Source organism: Gadus morhua, unplaced genomic scaffold (assembly GCF_902167405.1).
Source record: "Gadus morhua unplaced genomic scaffold, gadMor3.0, whole genome shotgun sequence".
Classification (NCBI taxonomy): domain Eukaryota; kingdom Metazoa; phylum Chordata; class Actinopteri; order Gadiformes; family Gadidae; genus Gadus; species Gadus morhua.
Window position 1 is genome coordinate 57,135 of NW_021963986.1, and position 19,109 is coordinate 76,243.

Below are 19,109 nucleotides of genomic sequence, written 5' to 3' on the forward strand. Positions count from 1 at the left end.
AAAGGGCACCAGACGGGCAGAAGGGGACTATAAGGGCGCTCATTAAGGCATGTCATTGAATTTTCTTGTTCTAGAGGGCACATCATCATAATTTATTGTATGAAGGAGCACCTAGAGGGCACCTAATCATGTTTTGCACGTGAAATGGGTCCCGAGACTGGATGCGTGATGGTTCATTATTTGATGTTATACTCCCCCCTACAGGTCACACTGAAGTACCACATGAGAAGTCACACCGTGTCATAAGAAAAAACCACTAGCGATTCGTCTAACCTTATTAACAGCAGAAGTATACCGCGGTGAATTTAGTTTTAGGTTGGATATTCAGTCCAGTTCCAGCCGCGACTTCACGGAGATTTGCCCGACAATAGCAGCAGGAGAACGGTTAGCGCACCTCGCAGAGCCTCGCGGTGAATCGCTGGAAACTGATTTAGGGACCGTCAATAAATTACTTCACGTAAATATATCAATACAAAATACTTGCAGTATTTTCAATAGCTTCCATGCCATGTGACCCAGTGACTCCAAACCAGTATCCAATTGTAGAACTAAACCCTAAGAATAGGACACACCAATTTTTATGGTATTTTAGTGCTTTCTCTATTTTATATGAATATTAATATGCAGGTATGATCATATTTCTTTCAATAGCTTCCATGCCATGTGACCCAGTGACTCCAAACCAGTATCCATTTGTAGAACTAAACCCTGAGAATAGGACACACCACTTGTTATAGTATTTTATTGCTTCCTCTATTTTATATGCATATTAATATGCAGGAATGATCATATTTCTTTCAATAGCTTCCATGCCACGTGACCCAGTGACTCCAAACCAGTATCCAATTGTAGAACTAAACCCTAAGAATAGGACACACCAATTTTTATGGTATTTTAGTGCTTTCTCTATTTTATATGAATATTAATATGCAGGTATGATCATATTTCTTTCAATAGCTTCCATGCCATGTGACCCAGTGACTCCAAACCAGTATCCATTTGTAGAACTAAACCCTGAGAATAGGACACACCACTTGTTATAGTATTTTATTGCTTCCTCTATTTTATATGAATATTAATATGCAGGAATGATCATATTTCTTTCAATAGCTTCCATGCCACGTGACCCAGTGACTCCAAACCAGTATCCAATTGTAGAACTAAACCCTAAGAATAGGACACACCAATTTTTATGGTATTTTAGTGCTTTCTCTATTTTATATGAATATTAATATGCAGGTATGATCATATTTCTTTCAATAGCTTCCATGCCATGTGACCCAGTGACTCCAAACCAGTATCCATTTGTAGAACTAAACCCTGAGAATAGGACACACCACTTGTTATAGTATTTTATTGCTTCCTCTATTTTATATGAATATTAATATGCAGGAATGATCATATTTCTTTCAATAGCTTCCCTGCCACGTGACCCAGTGACTCCAAACCAGTATCCAATTGTAGAACTAAACCCTAAGAATAGGACACACCAATTTTTATGGTATTTTAGTGCTTTCTCTATTTTATATGAATATTAATATGCAGGAATGATCATATTTCTTTCAATAGCTTCCATGCCATGTGACCCAGTGACTCCAAACCAGTATCCATTTGTAGAACTAAACCCTGAGAATAGGACACACCACTTGTTATAGTATTTTATTGCTTCCTCTATTTTATATGAATATTAATATGCAGGAATGATCATATTTCTTTCAATAGCTTCCATGCCACGTGACCCAGTGACTCCAAACCAGTATCCAATTGTAGAACTAAACCCTAAGATTAGGACACACCATTTTTTATGGTATTTTATTGCTTCATCTATTTTATATGAATATTAATATACAGGAATGATCATATTTCTTTCAATAGCTTCCATGTCCCGTCGAATATCCAACCTAAAACTAACTTCACCGCGGTTTCAAACCGAAACTAACTCTTACACACACACGCACGCACGCACGCACGCGCACACGCGCGCGCGCGCAGGGACGTGCACAGGGGGATTGCTCAGGTTGCAACAGCCCATATGCCCTCCTCGACTCATGTTGCCCTTCCGAGGAACAAATACAAATTTAAATCGTAGAATTTCATGGATGCCTAGCTAAAGAAAAACTACCATTCGAAACATTTCATAAGGTAAAAATAGCCTCAGTCATATGGAGGTAGATTTGTGTCTTTATTATGCAATCAAAAATAATAGGTTTGAGAGCAAAACTTTCCACACTGCAATCAAAAAATAGGTTTGAGAGCAAAACTTTCCACACTGCAATCAAAAATTAGATTTGAGAGCAAAACTATCGACACTGCAATCAAAAAATGTTTTATTGCAAGATAAATTAATGTGATAAAAAAAATATTAATGGGAATTCAAAAGTTTTGTTTGCAAACCCAAAAGTTTTGTTTGCAAATCCAAAAGTTTTGTTTGCGAATCCAAAAGTTTTGTTTGCGAATCAAAAAGCTTTGCTTGCGAATCCTAAAGTTTTGCTTGCGAATCCAAAAGCTTTGCTTGCTGTTGAGCTGAATCTCGTGGGCGGGACCTACGCCAAAAGATGTAAGACACGTCTCTATTGGCCAGTCTCGATCGGAGTGACAGCTTGGCAACATCCACAGTTAGTAACGAGAGAGGGAGTTCTATTTCATGTAGGCTACGCCGTCTAGGCTTCGCCTTATGGGCTTGTCCCGTGCGCGCGCTTGCGTGCCCTGAAAATCCCGTAGGCCTCCCTGTCAGCCGACAAGGAGACCATGGCAGAGGAGAGCAGGGCGATGTTGTTGACCGCCGCCGCGGATTGAGAGGCACAAACGAACAGGCCAACAATCTGCTTCTGGAGGCGGTCGGGGGGCAGCGGCTTTTCGGATGTTGCCAAGCTGTCACTCCGATCGAGACTGGCCAATAGAGACGTGTCTTACATCTTTTGGCGTAGGTCCCGCCCACGAGATTCAGCTCAACAGCAAGCAAAGCTTTTGGATTCGCAAGCAAAACTTTAGGATTCGCAAACAAAGCTTTTTGATTCGCAAACAAAACTTTTGGATTCGCAAACAAAACTTTTGGATTTGCAAACAAAACTTTTGGGTTTGCAAACAAAACTTTTGGATTCCCATTAATATTTTTTTTATCACATTAATTTATCTTGCAATAAAACATTTTTTGATTGCAGTGTCGATAGTTTTGCTCTCAAATCTATTTTTTGATTGCAGTGTGGAAAGTTTTGCTCTCAAACCTATTATTTTTGATTGCATAATAAAGACACAAATCTACCTCCATACATTCACTTCCATTCGGGCACCGAGAGTGAAGGTCAGTAGGGGGAGGGCAAACTCTGTTTACGTAGCTGCAGCGCTGCCCGCGAACGGCACCTGCCTGCATGATATGCCTGCCTAATGCCTAGACCAAAGAGATTGTCGTTGTTGTCTGTTGAGACGACGGCCTTTTAAGAAATTAATTAAAATCTTCATAAATCCAGGCTCAATCCAAGTAACATTTTAGCCAAAGGAATCAGAAAGCCAGCTAGCTTGCAGACAAGCAGATCATTATCTCATAGGCTGCTATTTTTTTGGTAGGAAAACTAAACTACATGTCTGCTGATAGTTAGTTTCTAAAATTTCGTTTGAGCAAGAAGAATGAATTATTGAAGTAATGCATCACATGAATTCTTTCTTTCAAATTGGTTAAATGCCTAAATCGTATATGGGTATTGTTTGTTATTGTTAAGTGAAGCCGTAATACCCACTGAAAAGAGGCGGATTCAGGAGAGAGAGAGAGAGAGAGAGAGGGAGAGGGGGAGAGGGGGAGAGAGAGAGGGGGAGAGCGAGAGAGAACCAGGAAGCAGCAAAGGGGAGTCCCTGCAGGGTTGGCTACGACCAGCTATATATTGAGATATATTGGGGGGAATCACTGTCCTACTTGCGGTCGATGTACTTTATCCAACAAGCAAAACCGTCTCTGCAATATGGCCAATGTGTATGGGAGTTCACTCTTTGATATGGCTGTCTGTGCTAAAAGCATACGGCTCCTTTAAATGCGTCTGCAAAATTGAATTGTATGTCTTGAGCGACTTGAGCGACCAAAGCAAACAGAAATATTCGCAGCAAAACTTCATGGTGTGTATGTACAGTAAGGGTGGGACATTTGAAAACAATTGAAGTGCCGCCACTACGACAATTAGACGTCAATGACGGACTGGCCTTTTGTCTGAATGGAAGGCGGTCCCCCTGTACCTTCTAGCATGGTCCTCTCATCTCATATGGTGATCAGCACTTAGGCCTACCAGCCCTATGTGCCTCCTGGTCCACATTGTCCCCATGCCTGGAGACTTGTTGCTTATTTAAATTGAATGTAATTATAAAAAATGTCTATTAGTAGGCTAAAATATGAGTCTGATTAATTAATCAATTAGCCTACACTTGTTTCATCTTTATCACAATGTAACGTCTCAGTCTCACCTGCTGGTCGTAGCCAACCCTGCAGTGACTCCCCTTTGCTGCTTCCTGGTTCTCTCTCTCTCTCTCTCTCTCTCGCTCTCGCTCTCTCTCTCCTACTCTCTCTCTCTCTCTCTCGCTCTCGCTCTCGCTCTCGCTCTCGCTCTCGCTCTCTCTCCTGAATCCGCCTCTTTTCAGTGGGTATTACGGCTTCACTTAACAATAACAAACAAAACCCATACACGATTTAGGCATTTAACCAATTTGAAAGAAAGAATTCATGTGATGCATTACTTCAATAATTCATTCTTCTTGCTAAAACGAAATTTTAGAAACTAACTATCAGCAGACATGTAGTTTAGTTTTCCTACCAAAAAAATAGCAGCCTATGAGATAATGATCTGCTTGTCTGCAAGCTAGCTGGCTTTCTGATTCCTTTGGCTAAAATGTTACTTGACAAACTGAGCCTGGATTTATGAAGATTTTAATTAATTTCATAAAAGGCAGTCGTCTCAACAGACAACAACGACAATCTCTTTGGTCTAGGCCAGGCATATCCAACTAGCGGCCCGTGGGCCGGCCCCTCTCAATTTTTTTCTGGCCCGCAAGAGGTTGCATGCAAAAAATAAATAAAATAAAGGAGAAACATAGTTGCATGCCAACCAGGTTTCTGTGTGTATCCGGTGATACTAGCCAGTATCAGTACCCCACAATCAGGAACTGACATCACTTATTCCGACAATGTTGGCTCAACCGATACGTGTGAGTCTAGCTTTTCTCATATGAATGCCATCAGAACAAGGGCACGTTGCTCCATGACCTATGAGAAGCTGCATGAGTGTCTCAGGATGAGCCAAACTAGGTAAACAAGGCAGTGCGATCTTTCTCACTGACTCAAAATGTCTCATGTACAGTTTTGTGATGATTCAAACAACATTGTTTAATTCTAAATACGTGTCCAAAATATGTGAGAACAAAATATTTTATAATGATACGGTTAAAAGTGAAGAATGAAGGAATGCATCTGACAAGTTTATTCCATGTAGTAGTACTATATATATTAAGTTAACACTACTTTAAGTACGATTTATTTGTAGCGATTCATTCACGTAGTTTTACTCTGTGTGGCCCATGAACCCCCAGTGATTTTCCTTTTCGGCCCACTTGATAAGGAGGTTGAATAGCCCTGGTCTAGGCATTAGGCAGGCATATCATGCAGGCAGGTGCCGTTCACGTGCAGCGCTGCAGCTACGTAAACAGAGTTTGCCCTCCCCCTACTGACCTTCACTCTCGGTGCCCGAATGGAAGTGAATGAGGCTATTTTTACCTTATGAAATGTTTCGAATGGTAGTTTTTTTTTAGCTAGGCATACATGAAATTCTACGATTTAAATTTTTATTTGTTCCTCGGAAGGGCAACATGAGTCGAGGAGGGCATATGGGCTGTTGCAACCTGAGCAATCCCCCTGTGCACGTCCCTGCGCGCGCGTGTGTGTTTGTGTGTGTGTGTGTGTGTGTGTGTGTGTGTGTGTGTGTGTGTGTGTGTGTGTGTGTGTGTGTGTGTGTGTGTGTGTGTGTGTGTGTGTGTGTGTGTGTGTGCGTTTGTGCGTGCGTGCGTGTGTGTGTAAGAGTTAGTTTCACTTTGAAGTTCTCCTCTTGTCCGCATGTTTCCTGGTCAGTGCGTCTGATGCTGGACTCTGAGTCACTTCTCTGTGGATAATCTCCTTGAGCTGTTCTTCTGAATACATCGATATGAAGGCGCTAACGGGGCTGCTGCTGTTGGTCTTTGGTCACGGTGTGTCCTCAGGTAAGACTGACTCAAGTTTTTACTGTTCAAAACTATTCTTCCAAAATGTTTGGTTCATGGTCCCTGAAGATACGATGCTTCGATTCCCTCATTTGGTTGAAAAGCATTTGAGTATCCTCTCTAATGAGTTCAATTAATCCACAACATGGTTCAGCTTTTACTGTGAGTATTTAAACGAATATAAGAACATGTATTCTGGGTTCAACTGTTAAAACGAAGTCTATTATCAGAACCAAACATTAAACTTCAGTTAGGAAGGAATCCGATGTGTACTTTAAGTCTACTTTTAATCCAAAATATTATATTAACACTCAAAGTTATTTTATTTTTAACTTGTCAACGTTCTTGGAGAATCGTCATGCACGTGCACACACCCGTATACACACGCAGACACACAATAATATAATTATTATCATTGCTATCAATATATTGTTATGAAATTCAATAATTATATTATTATTATTATATATTATATTATATATTATTACGAAAAAAGAGGAGATGTGACCCGGCCCGGAGGAAGCCCGGGGCCCCCGTCTGGAGCCAGGCCCAGACGGAGGGCTCGATGGCGAGCGCCTGGTGGCCGGGTTTGCCACGGAGCCCGGTCGGGCATAGCCCGAACAAACTACGTGGCACCCCCCCTCTCTTCATCCCATGGGCCCACCACCTGTGGGAAGACCCGTTGGGGTGGGGTGCGCAGCCACATGGGTGGCAGCGAAGGTCAGGGGTCTCGACGGACCAGACCCGGGCGGCAGAAGCTGGCTCTGGGGACGTGGAACGTCACCTCGCTGTGGGGAAAGGAACCGGAGCTTGTGAGGGAGGTGGAGCGCTATCAGTTAGATCTGGTGGGGCTTATCTCCACGCACAGTCTCAGCTCTGGTACTGTACGCCTGGATAAGGGTTGGACTCTATTCTTCTCCGGAGTTGCCGAGGGCGTGAGGCGCCGGGCGGGTGTGGGGATACTCATAAATCCCCGGCTGAGCGCCGCGGTGTTGGAGTTTACCCCGGTAGACGAGAGGGTCGCCTCCCTGCGCCTAAGGGTTGTAGGGGGGAAAACTCTGACTGTTGTTTGTGCGTATGCACCAAACAGCAGCTCAGAGTACTCGGCCTTCTTGGAGACCCTGAATGGAGTCCTGTATGGGGCTCCAGTAGGGGACTCCGTAGTTCTGCTGGGAGACTTCAACGCCCACGTGGGCAACGATGGAGACACCTGGAGAGGCGTGGTGGGGAGGAACGGCCTCCCTGATCTAAACCCGAGCGGTCGTTTGTTAATGGACTTCTGTGCTAGTCATGGATTATCCATAACAAACACCATGTTCGAACATAAGGGTGCTCATAAGTGTACCTGGTACCAGAGTACCCTAGGCCGAAGATCGATGATCGATTTCGTGATCGTGTCATCTGATCTGAGGCCGCATGTTTTGGACACTCGGGTAAAGAGAGGGGCGGAACTGTCAACCGACCACCATCTGGTTGTGAGTTGGATCAGGGAATGGGGGAAATTTCCGGATAGACCTGGTAAGCCCAAACGAGTAGTGCGGGTGAACTGGGAACGTCTGGAGGAGGCCCACGTCCTAGGTATCTTCAACTCACACCTCCGGCGGAGCTTTTCTGGCATTCCTGTGGAGGTTGGGGGCATTGAGCCGGAGTGGGCGGTGTTCAAAGCCTCCATTGCTGAAGCTGCGGTGGCTAGCTGTGGCCTCAGGGTCTTAGGCTCCTCAAGGGGCGGTAACCCTCGGACACCGTGATGGACACCGGTGGTCAGGGAAGCCGTCCGACTGAAGAAGGAGGCCTTCCGGGATATGATATCCTGGAGGACTCCTGACTCGGTTGCAGGGTACCGACAGGCTCGAAGGGCTGCAGCTGCTGCCGTGTCGGAGGCTAAGCAGCGGGTGTGGGAGAAGTTCGGAGAGGCCATGGAGAAGGACTTTCGGTCGGCACCAAAGTGTTTCTGGAAGACTATCCGGCACCTCAGGAGGGGGAAACGGGGAACCATCCAAGCTGTGTACAGTAAGGATGGGACTCTGTTGACCTCAACTGAGGAGGTCGTCGGACGTTGGAAGGAACACTTTGAGGAACTCCTGAATCCGAATAACACGCCCTCTATGTTGGAGGCAGAGCTCGAGGTTGATGGTGTTTCGTCGTCAATTTCCCTGGTGGAGGTCACTGAGGTAGTCAAACATCTCCGCAGTGGCAAAGCCCCAGGGATTGATGAGATCCAGCCAGAAATGCTAAAGGCTCTGGGTGTTGAGGGGCTGTCATGGTTGACACGCCTATTCAACATCGCGTGGGAGTCGGGTACAGTGCCAAAGGAGTGGCAAACCGGGGTGGTGGTTCCCCTGTTCAAAGGGGGGGACCAGAGAGTGTGTGCCAATTACCGGGGTATCACACTTCTCAGCCTCCCTGGTAAAGTCTACTCCAAGGTGCTGGAAAGGAGGGTTCGGCCGATCGTCGAACCTCAGATTGAAGAGGAACAATGCGGTTTTTGCCCCGGACGTGGAACTACAGACCAGCTCTTCACTCTCGCAAGGATCCTGGAGGGGGCCTGGGAGTATGCCCATCCGGTCTACATGTGTTTTGTGGATCTGGAGAAGGCGTATGACCGGGTCCCCCGGGAGAAACTGTGGGAGGTGCTGCGGGAGTATGGGTAAGGGGGTCTATCCTCAGGGCCATCCAATCTCTGTTCTCCCAAAGCGAGAGCTGTGTCCGTGTTCTCGGCAGTAAGTCAGTTTCGTTCCCGGAGGATGTTGGCCTCCGCCAGGGCTGCGCTTTGTCAACAATCCTGTTTGTGATATACATGGACAGGATATCGAGGCGTAGTCGTGGTGGGGAGGGGTTGCAGTTCGGTGGTCTGAGGATCTCGTCACTGCTTTTTGCAGATGATGTGGTCCTCATTGGATCATCGGCCTGTGACCTTCAGCACTCACTGGATCGGCTGGCGGCCGAGTGTGAAGCGGCTGGGATGAGGATCAGCACCGCTAAATCTGAGGCCATGACTCTTAGCAGGAAACCGGTGGATTGCTTACTCCGGGTAGGAAATGAGTCCTTAGCCCAAGTGAAGGAGTTCAAGTACCTCGGGGTCTTGTTCGCGAGTGAGGGTACTATGGAGCGTGAGATTGGCCGGAGAATCGGAGCAGCGGGGGCGGTATTGCGTTCGCTTTACCGCACCGTTGTAACGAAAAGAGAGCTGAGCCGCAAGGCAAAGCTCTCGATCTACCGGTCGATCTTCGTTCCTATCCTCACCTATGGTCATGAGGGCTGGGTGATGACCGAAAGGACGAGATCGCGGGTACAAGCGGCCGAGATGAGTTTTCTCAGAAGGGTGGCTGGCGTCTCCCTTAGGGATAGGGTGAGAAGCTCAGCCATCCGTGAGGAACTCGGATTAGAGCCGCTGCTCCTTTACTTAGAAAGGAGTCAGCTGAGGTGGTTCGGGCATCTGGTAAGGATGCCCACTGGGCGCCTTCCTTGGGAGGTGTTTCAGGCACGTCCAGTGGGGAGGAGACCTCGGGGAAGACCCAGGACTAGGTGGAGAGATTATGTCTCAACACTGGCCTGGGAACGCCTCGGGATCCCCCCGTCAGAGCTGGTCAATGTGGCCCGGGAAAGGGAAGTCTGGGGCCCCCTGCTTGAGCTGCTCCCCCCGCGACCCGACCCCGGATAAGCGGATGACGATGAGGATGAGTATAATTATATTATTATATTATATTAATTATTATCTTTCCAATGATGGCAATGTGAAGATAGTTAAAATGCCGTAATCTAATACAGAAATTCACAAATATACTTGTAATAGTAAACATTGTAATAATTATTTAAATAATAGATTATTATTCATGTCATCTGTAATGATTAAGAAGAGGCAGCAGGTTGTGTTCAGTTGAAGGTCTGGTCAGCCAGTGCTGTGGGCTACAGTGAGATGTTTGGCCGTCAATAAGATCAAACTGAAGGTTCCTACATTACGGCCAGTCAGGTGGCGGAGCCATGTGACAGGGGGCGGGGCCCTATGACAGGGGGAGGGGCCATAAGGACAGTTCCTCTGCGTCTCTCTCGTAGATCGCACCATCTTTCAACGCCTTGTTTAATACGACTGCATCACCGTCTCTCACATGATCAGCAGCTCGTGGATATCACTTTCTCTTCAGTTAGAACTGATCATGATGATATCACTGCAATGAAGCAACACCTCTACCCAACGTGATCAGGCATGACATTTATGTGATTAGGGCATACACTTGTTCATATGTACGTCTTTTAAGAGTCATCTAGTGCTTGTTAAGCATATGACTAAGCCAGCTGACGGACCTGCGTCTCAGTTCCAGCAGCACTTTCATTAATCAATTCCTTGAACTAGCCTTTGATAATGTTCTGGCCCGCCACCTACTGGCTGGAAAAAATATTGTCCCGAGGCCAAACTTAGTTGCCGACCCCTGGTCTAGACTAGAGGGATGGACATTAATCGCATGTCTGTCTGTCTGTCTCCAGTGATACACAGTAGTAACCTGTCTGTCTGTGTACAGTGATGTACCGTATTAACCTGTCTGTCTGTCTGTCTACAGTGATGTACCGTATTAACCTGTCTGTCTGTCTGTCTACAGTGATGTACCGTATTAACCTGTCTGTCTGTCTCTCTGTCTACAGTGATGTACCGTAATAACCTGTCTGTCTGTCTGTCTATAGTGATGTACCGTATTAACCTGTCTGTCTGTCTGTCTACAGTGATGTACCGTATTAACCTGTCTGTCTGTCCGTCTACAGTGATGTACCGTATTAACCTGTCTGTCTGTCCGTCTACAGTGATGTACCGTATTAACCTGTCTGTCTGTCTGTCTACAGTGATGTACCGTATTAACCTGTCTGTCTGTCTGTCTACAGTGATGTCCCGTATTAACCTGTCTGTCTGTCTGTCTACAGTCCTTTACTCTCTGCATTATTTCTACACGGCGTCGTCTGGACTCTCAACCTTCCCAGAGTTTGTTGCTGTTGGGATGCTGGATGGAGTTCAGATTGGATACTATGACAGCAACATCCAGGGAATAGTCCTCACACAGGACTGGATGGAGCGGTATATCAGAGATGACCCCGAAGTCCTGGAGAGGAGCACTGGAATAGCTCAGGGTGACCAGCAGGGCTTCAAAGCCAACATTGGGATTCTGAAGAAGAACTTTAACCAGATAGGAGGTACGATTATATCTACTGTCTCACCTCTCACATGGAGATATCCATCATTTAACCCCATGATAAAGATTCACCATACTCCTAAACACACACACACACACACACACACACACACACACACACACACACACACACACACGCACACGCACACACAGGGCCGTCGGACTGCGGGGACAAAGGGGACAGTTGTGGGGGGGCCCAAGGCAGAGGGGGGGCCCCTGAAAAAATAAATAAAAATAAATAAATAAATAAAATAAAATAAATTACCTACCGGCCAAGATCCGGGGCTATCGGCTCGAATGTATGGAAAGCCAAGAAGGCCACAATCCGGACCTAGATTGGCGCGGTAAAAGTGCAAAACCGTACGGAAACCGTACGGTTTCCGTACGGATTCCGTACGGATTCCGTACGGTTTCCGTACGGATTCCGTACGGTTTTGCAAGAATTCCGTACGGAATCCGTACGGAATCCGTACGGTTTCCGTACGGTTTCCGTACGGTTTCCGTACGGATTCCGTACGGATTCCGTACGGTTTTGAATGACTAATAGCCGCGGCTATTAGTCATTCACTCCGGCTATTAGTTATTCACTCCGGCTATTAGGTATGCAGAACGAGCCCCTCCCCTTCTTTGCTTGACCACTAAGTTTGAAGGCTGTCTAACCAATCAGTGAAGAGAAAGACCAGACTAAAGTAACGCATTGTCGAAACTAGAGCGGCAGTCAGTGCCTCCATGTTTCGCCGTAACATAAGGCTGTGTTGTCTTTACTAGTTTCACTACAATGTAATGACCACCACTAGCTAGTGGAAAATATATTTGTGTCTAGTACAGTGATATATTTGTATATGTTAGGCTATATATTGAGATGGCAGTGTGCGAAATACCCATCATTATTCGGGGATGCCCTCATCCCCAGATTGTTCGCGATATGCAGTAGCCAGCTCGGCCATAACATTACAATATTTCATGGATGCAAGCAAGCCAAGACAATCGATCTATATCTATAGCCTACATGACAACACGCAGACACACACACGCAGACACACACACACACACACACACACACACACACACACACACACACACACACACACACACACACACACACACACACACACACACACACACACACACACACACACACACACACACACACACATTAAGCACACATTAAGCACACTGGTAAAGCAATAGGAGCCTGCATTGGCTGAAGTTGTTGGGATGCACCTTATTTTATAACAGGGAGGGGCAAAGTTGTGCATTACAATGCAAACACGACAATAATTGGCACCGTTCTTGCGCACTCAGAAGAACATGCAGTAGGACCGATCTTGTGACATTATTTAACCATCCATCTACAGCTAATACGATCAGACAGATACATCATCGATCACATAAAAGCCCACAACAAGCCCAACATCACCACGGCAGGTGCGATCTCTCTCGCACATTCACACAATCACTCCAACTTCTCCAACTCCAAGGCAAGGCTGTTTCACTAAGACCACAAACAACCACAACTAACCAGCCTACATATCCACAATAATGCACAACAATCAGTTCTATACATTGCGTCTATCTTCTGTTTGGTGCACATGGCTAATTTGCATAGTTTGCACCGGACTCTCGGCTCCGCTTGTCAAAAAAATGGAACGTATTTGTGAATAAATGCTTTGAATTCTGAATACTGGACTTGGTGAGCTTGAATAGGCTAAATCTAAGTGACCTTTAGTGAGATGGCCTAAAACGGAATACAAATGAATTATTCTAGGACATATAGGCTTTCAGGATCAATTCAGAGGTTCAACTGTTCGTGATTAATTTTGCTTAGCCAGTGAAAGTGACCAGCTGTAGATTCCGCACTGTTAAAAATACTTCACTACAAGTAGGCTATAAGTCCTCCAAATAATTCAGCAGAATTGCATTACTGCCACACGCATAGGCAGCAGTAGTCATTATGCGCTGAAATGGTCCCTGCCAGTGTTTTTCTATTCTGATGTTTGTGGATGAATCTTTCAGCTACAGCTTTGTTACATTTCCTTGCGATGGTTTGCTGGTTTAACTATACAGCAATAAATCAAATGATGCAAGATGATGTGTCCGTTGCGTGGCTGTCATGTGAGAGCCGTATACGCATTTTAAAAACACCTGTAATCAGCGTGACTATGACTTTCCGAGCGGATCATGGGGGGCTCTTCAATCATTTATTTTTCAGGATTTTCTCCCGTCATCCTCCAGTTTATTGCAAACATCTGGAGATAAGTCGGTTTAATTAAATACTCAAGTGAAATACAAGTGTACCTCCAAATTGCACTTATTGTACAGTACTTCGGTAAGGGCATTTACAATCCATCACTAAAGTTTTAATAGAATATTCTGATTCAGCGGATTTAAAATGTATTTGTATAATCTTCACAAATCTTGCAGCAATGCAATGTTAATATATCATCATGGGAAATGAGTATTCTGATTCAGCACATTTACTATTTATTTGTATAATCTTCACAACTCACAGCAATGAAATGTTAATTTATCATCATGGGAAATAGCATATAAACAAGCTTCATAAAAATTCATTTCTAAGCAGTAGGCCTACTACATATTTCTCAACGTAAGCATCATGACCATAAGCTATCCCAACGTTTCACACCTTTCACACAGTAGGGCAGCATTAGTCATACATGATTAACAACACATCAAATAAACGTTATTGAGGGATAACAGTGAATAAAACATCTGCGTCTTGGGTAAAGATGGGCTATGCTTAATGTGAGGAGCAGAGCCCGATTGGAAGGAAGCCCATTCAGGACGAATTTTACCCGGAGAAGGCAGCTTCCAGGCAGATGAAGATGGGGGGGCTCTACTTCTTATTACCACAACAGGAACAGAACGCAGCCAAGCCAATGAATTCAACCAAGTCACTGAGAAGTCTGTCTTTAACATTTGGAAAATACAGTTCAACCATGTAGGACTTTTCTAATTCCCCATTGTACTTTACAGAGATAGAGCACTTTGTTGCAGTCAGACATTTGTTTTTGTTTACCTTTAACATAGTGAGGCTGGAACACAATAGTTTGACCTGGCTTGGTGGAAAGCCCACTCACCACGTCAAGGTGCAGGTCATGAAAAAAGGTGTGTGTGTGTAATTCCCTATGCAGTGCTGTATTTACAGGTATGCCTAGGTTCACAAATCAAATAGTAAATATTTTTTTACTTCTTATTACCACAACAGGAACAGAACGCAGCCATTCAGCCAAGTCACTGAGAAGTCTGTCTTTAACATTTGGAAAATACAGTTCAACCATGTAGGACTTTTCTAATTCCCCATTGTACTTTACAGAGATAGAGCACTTTGTTGCAGTCAGACATTTGTTTTTGTTTACCTTTAACATAGTGAGGCTGGAACACAATAGTTTGACCTGGCTTGGTGGAAAGCCCACTCACCACGTCAAGGTGCAGGTCATGAAAAAAGGTGTGTGTGTGTAATTCCCTATGCAGTGCTGTATTTACAGGTATGCCTAGGTTCACAAATCAAATAGTAAATATTTTTTTACTTCTTATTACCACAACAGGAACAGAACGCAGCCATTCAGCCAAGTCACTGAGAAGTCTGTCTTTAACATTTGGAAAATACAGTTCAACCATGTAGGACTTTTCTAATTCCCCACTGTACTTTACAGAGATAGAGCACTTTGTTGCAGTCAGACATTTGTTTTTGTTTACCTTTAACATAGTGAGGCTGGAACACAATAGTTTGACCTGGCTTGGTGGAAAGCCCACTCATCACGTCAAGGTGCAGGTCATGAAAAAGGTGTGTGTGTGTGTGTGTAATTCCCTATGCAGTGCTGTATTTACAGGTATGCCTAGGTTCACAAATCAAATAGTAAATATTTTTTTACTTCTTATTACCACAACAGGAACAGAACGCAGCCATTCAGCCAAGTCACTGAGAAGTCTGTCTTTAACATTTGGAAAATACAGTTCAACCATGTAGGACTTTTCTAATTCCCCACTGTACTTTACAGAGATAGAGCACTTTGTTGCAGTCAGACATTTGTTTTTGTTTACCATTAACATAGTGAGGGCTGGAACACAATTTGACCTGGCTTGGTGGAAAGCCCACTCACCACGTCAAGGTGCAGGTCATGAGTGGGAAAATAGGTGTGTGTGTGTGTGTCTGTGGGGGCACTTCAAGCGTCTTCCCTGTGTGTGTGTGTGTGTGTGTGTGGGGGGGGGCACTCCAAGCGTCCTTCCCTGTGTGTGTGTGTGGGGGCACTCCAAGCGTCCTTCCCTGTGTGTGTGTGTGTGTGTGTGGGGGCACTCCAAGCGTCCTTCCCTGTGTGTGTGTGGGGGGGCACTCCAAGCGTCCTTCCCTGTGTGTGTGTGTGTGTGGGGGCACTCCAAGCGTCCTTCCCTGTGTGTGTGTGTGTGTGTGTGTGTGGGGGCACTCAAAGCGTCCTTCCCTGTGTGTGTGTGTGGGGGCACTCCAAGCGTCCTTCCCTGTGTGTGTGTGTGTGTGTGTGTGTGTGTGGGGGCACTCCAAGCGTCCTTCCCTGTGTGTGTGTGGGGCGCTTCAAGCGTCCTTCCACGGGGTTGGGCACCAAATTAGGCCACGCCGAAGGTACTCCCACCGGAGGTTATTCCTTCCTCCATGGCCTCCTTAAATCCAGTGTACTCCGGATAAACCGGTAGCCTGAGGACCAGGGAACACGTATTGGCCGTGGGGAAAAGGGCCGGTCCATCTTCCTCATGGAGGAATTCAAGCCGGGGTCCGATGGGAAAACCCACGGCAGGAATTCTTTGAAGGCCTGTGGCAAATGCCAAAACCGCCCCCAGGGTGAGACTCGTATCTCCATCTGTTATTACATAAGAGATAACTTGTAGGAACGACCGCATGTGAACATTAACAGGAATTTTACACTGCCTGACATGTGCCAATCTTTCGTCGTCCTTAGTTAAGATAATATATACTTTATTAATCTCAGCAATGAGAAATGTAGGTTGTTTTATGTTGGTTTGTGTTGCATTTCTCAGATCACAATAGAAATGTTCAAAAGTCCTTGTTTTACCCTAAGTGTGCACTAATAAATCAATGTGTCATTCTTTCAAAAAAATAAATAAAATGTGTTATGCTGGTTCTGTCACAATCTAGGCATTGGTTCACTATAATTCCCTATGCAGTGCTGTATTTACAGGTATGCCTAGGTTCACAAATCAAATAGTAAATATTTTTCATGTGTGCATTTGTTCATTCATGCAGAGCTGTAAACAGTATTGTATTTTTCCTTTGTGTATTGTGACCAATTATTGTTTGTGAAGACTTAACTTCTACGGGATGCCCCTTTTATATCCATTCATGATAATATCACCTGTTACCAGTTACTAATGTTGAAACAGTTGAACATTGTTGTTTTTTGAGCATTCTACAGCTTTCCTAGTCTTTGGTGGTCCCCTGTTTTGAATTGTGTTGCTGGCATCAAATTCAGAATAAGCATATATTAACAAAGAACAATTAGATAGATAAGGGTTGTAGATAGAAACACTTCCTTACCCTCCACCTCGATCAGCCAGTCCCTCCAATATACAAGGGTCCTGGCCTCCTTCCTCCTCCGATTGGAGCCCGGCTCAGACAGGTAAGACGTGCTGAATGTGGACTCCAACCGGGAGGCCAGCAGCGGCTCAGGTGTGTCCATGAAGACCCCCTTGAGCTCCTCAGGGTGGAACCTCAAAAGGGCTTGAATCCCGAAGGTCTCCAACCCTTCTTTGAATCTTTAAAATCAATGAGATAATAGATCAGAGAAAATATAAGGTGATAGAATATCCAAGTCTGTTGCTCTGAAGCCTGTTCTAGCCTACTCCATTGTACATAATGTGAAGATAAAAATCAATTAGACAAGAAATCCTTTCAATTAATTGAAATTTAGATTATTTTGGAACCCATGATAACTTTTCACTCCAACACAAAGGTCTCAGTCCATTAAATAGTCAATTCCCAGCTCCACTTACTGATTCAGAGCAGTCAAAATACGGCCCTCTGTGAGGAAGTTGAGGGCTGCCCCCAGCAGCTCATCCCTCTGCGGGAGGCTCCTCACAAAGGAGAAGGAGCCCATGAGGGAGAGCTCGTCTGTGGCCTCCTCCATAGCCTCTCTGGCACCTTCCACATGTGTGGCATCTGCAATCTAATATCATACATTAGGAACAATAATTATTTGGGATTTCTAAGCACTTTCATGGCACAAATTATCTTCTAACAGTGAAGAATGCATTGACATATCTGTATGGCATCAATCATATATTGAAATTCAACATCAGTACACTATAGAGCACACCACACAGTATCTTGACACAAAAACACTGACAAAAAAAAAAAAAATCCAAAAAGTGGTTTCAATTAACATTAACCATTTACTTGCCTTTCGGAGCTTGGTCCTCAAATTGTAATCTGTCACCTCTTCCAAAGTGGCAGGAAGAGGGGACAGATTACACACCTGTCTGTAGAGGCGCTCAGATAAAAATCTGGGAGAGACCTGCCCCTGCACCAGGCAGACGGCAATCATCTGCCCCACCAGCCTGTACTGTCCTTTCTGCAATGCTGTGATAAGGGGAAAAGCACAAGGTTATTAAAGTTTGTTGCTCATTTTAAATGCATGTTAAAAACTCAAAATTGCAACGCCCAATACCATAAATTAAATTCAAAGCTTACCAACACTGTTCAGGGCCAGGGTTTTGTTGCCCTCAGGACCTTCGAATACTAAATGATTCTGTATTTGGTGGATGAGGAGGGTACAGAACTCTCTGGTCGGTCCCCCTCATCCACTGCGCCTTCTGCCACCCCATCGCCATCCACAAACACCACATCCAACTTTGCGTAGGGGTCAAAACTCGACCTGTTGAAGGCCCTAGCTGCACATTGAAACTCCTCCCCTCTTAAGCAGTTCACCCGGCTTCCCTGACCCATCCTCAAGACCAGGTCCTGCAGTGGCAGAAGGATGTCCTTCACATCCAGAGGTCTGGAAAAACAAAGAATAACAATTCAGGTTTTAATAAAATCTATATCACCAGATATGCCTTACAGCATTGTTTCTCAGACCACTCCTGGAGTACCACTTATCCTGTTAGTCATTTTAGCAATCCCTGATTATCAGATGTGTAGATGCAGGGAGAGGGTTAAATTGTACAGGATAAGCAGTCCCCCAGGACAGGATTAAAGAACACTACTTAAAATTAGGGGTGCAACGGATCACAAAACGGAAGGTTCGGATCGTGCATTGGTTTTTGAGTCACGGGTCGGATCATTTTCGGATCAACAACAGCAAATAAGATAACAAGACAAATGTGACTTTAAGTAGAATCTTCAAATGTGTAAAAACAAAACAAAATAAAGTGAACAATTTGGTAAAATTCCTGCTTCCTTTAAGCACAGTCAATATTATTATTATTTTTAATATGAGGCATTATTCCTTCGTTTTAACTGATGGTAAATAATCCCTAACCCTGGATTTACAACTTTAAACTCAGGATATCTGCATTGCCTGGGGAGAGTTTAGAGTCCACACTCTCCAAAGGCAATGCAGACATCCTCATCTTCTTTTTTTTCATCAAGTATGGTAGCGAAATTCAGTTTCTGTCATGTTTTATTTGGCATTTTGTAAATCCATTGATTTCGGTTGGAAGACTCGACGCTCATTGCAAGGGGGATTGATTTAA

At 44.7% G+C, this 19,109-nt stretch overlaps 1 protein-coding gene across 1 annotated transcript; it reads right to left on the bottom strand.

Moving 5' to 3' along the window:
* Positions 1–15,849: 15,849 nt before the first annotated feature.
* Positions 15,850–17,536, bottom strand: LOC115538473 (G2/M phase-specific E3 ubiquitin-protein ligase-like). The gene is made up of 3 exons (XM_030350039.1): positions 17,409–17,536; positions 16,954–17,171; positions 15,850–16,258 (listed from the first exon to the last, which is right to left on the bottom strand). The coding sequence occupies exons 1-3, from the start codon at positions 17,510–17,512 to the stop codon at positions 16,008–16,010; spliced, it is 573 nt and encodes a 190-aa protein (XP_030205899.1). The 5' UTR covers positions 17,513–17,536; the 3' UTR covers positions 15,850–16,007.
* Positions 17,537–19,109: the final 1,573 nt, after the last annotated feature.

Excerpts from the sequence above, each read along its gene's own strand:
- LOC115538473 (XM_030350039.1), bottom strand. The coding sequence starts at position 17,512 with ATGGGCTCCTTCTCCTTTGTGAGGAGCCTCCCGCAGAGGGATGAGCTG. Across the intron at positions 17,172-17,408 it reads ATTTTGACTGCTCTGAATCA|ATTCAAAGAAGGGTTGGAGA; the intron begins GTAAGTGGAGCT and ends TTGATTTTAAAG. Across the intron at positions 16,259-16,953 it reads CTGGCTGATCGAGGTGGAGG|ATGGAGATACGAGTCTCACC; the intron begins GTAAGGAAGTGT and ends ATGTAATAACAG.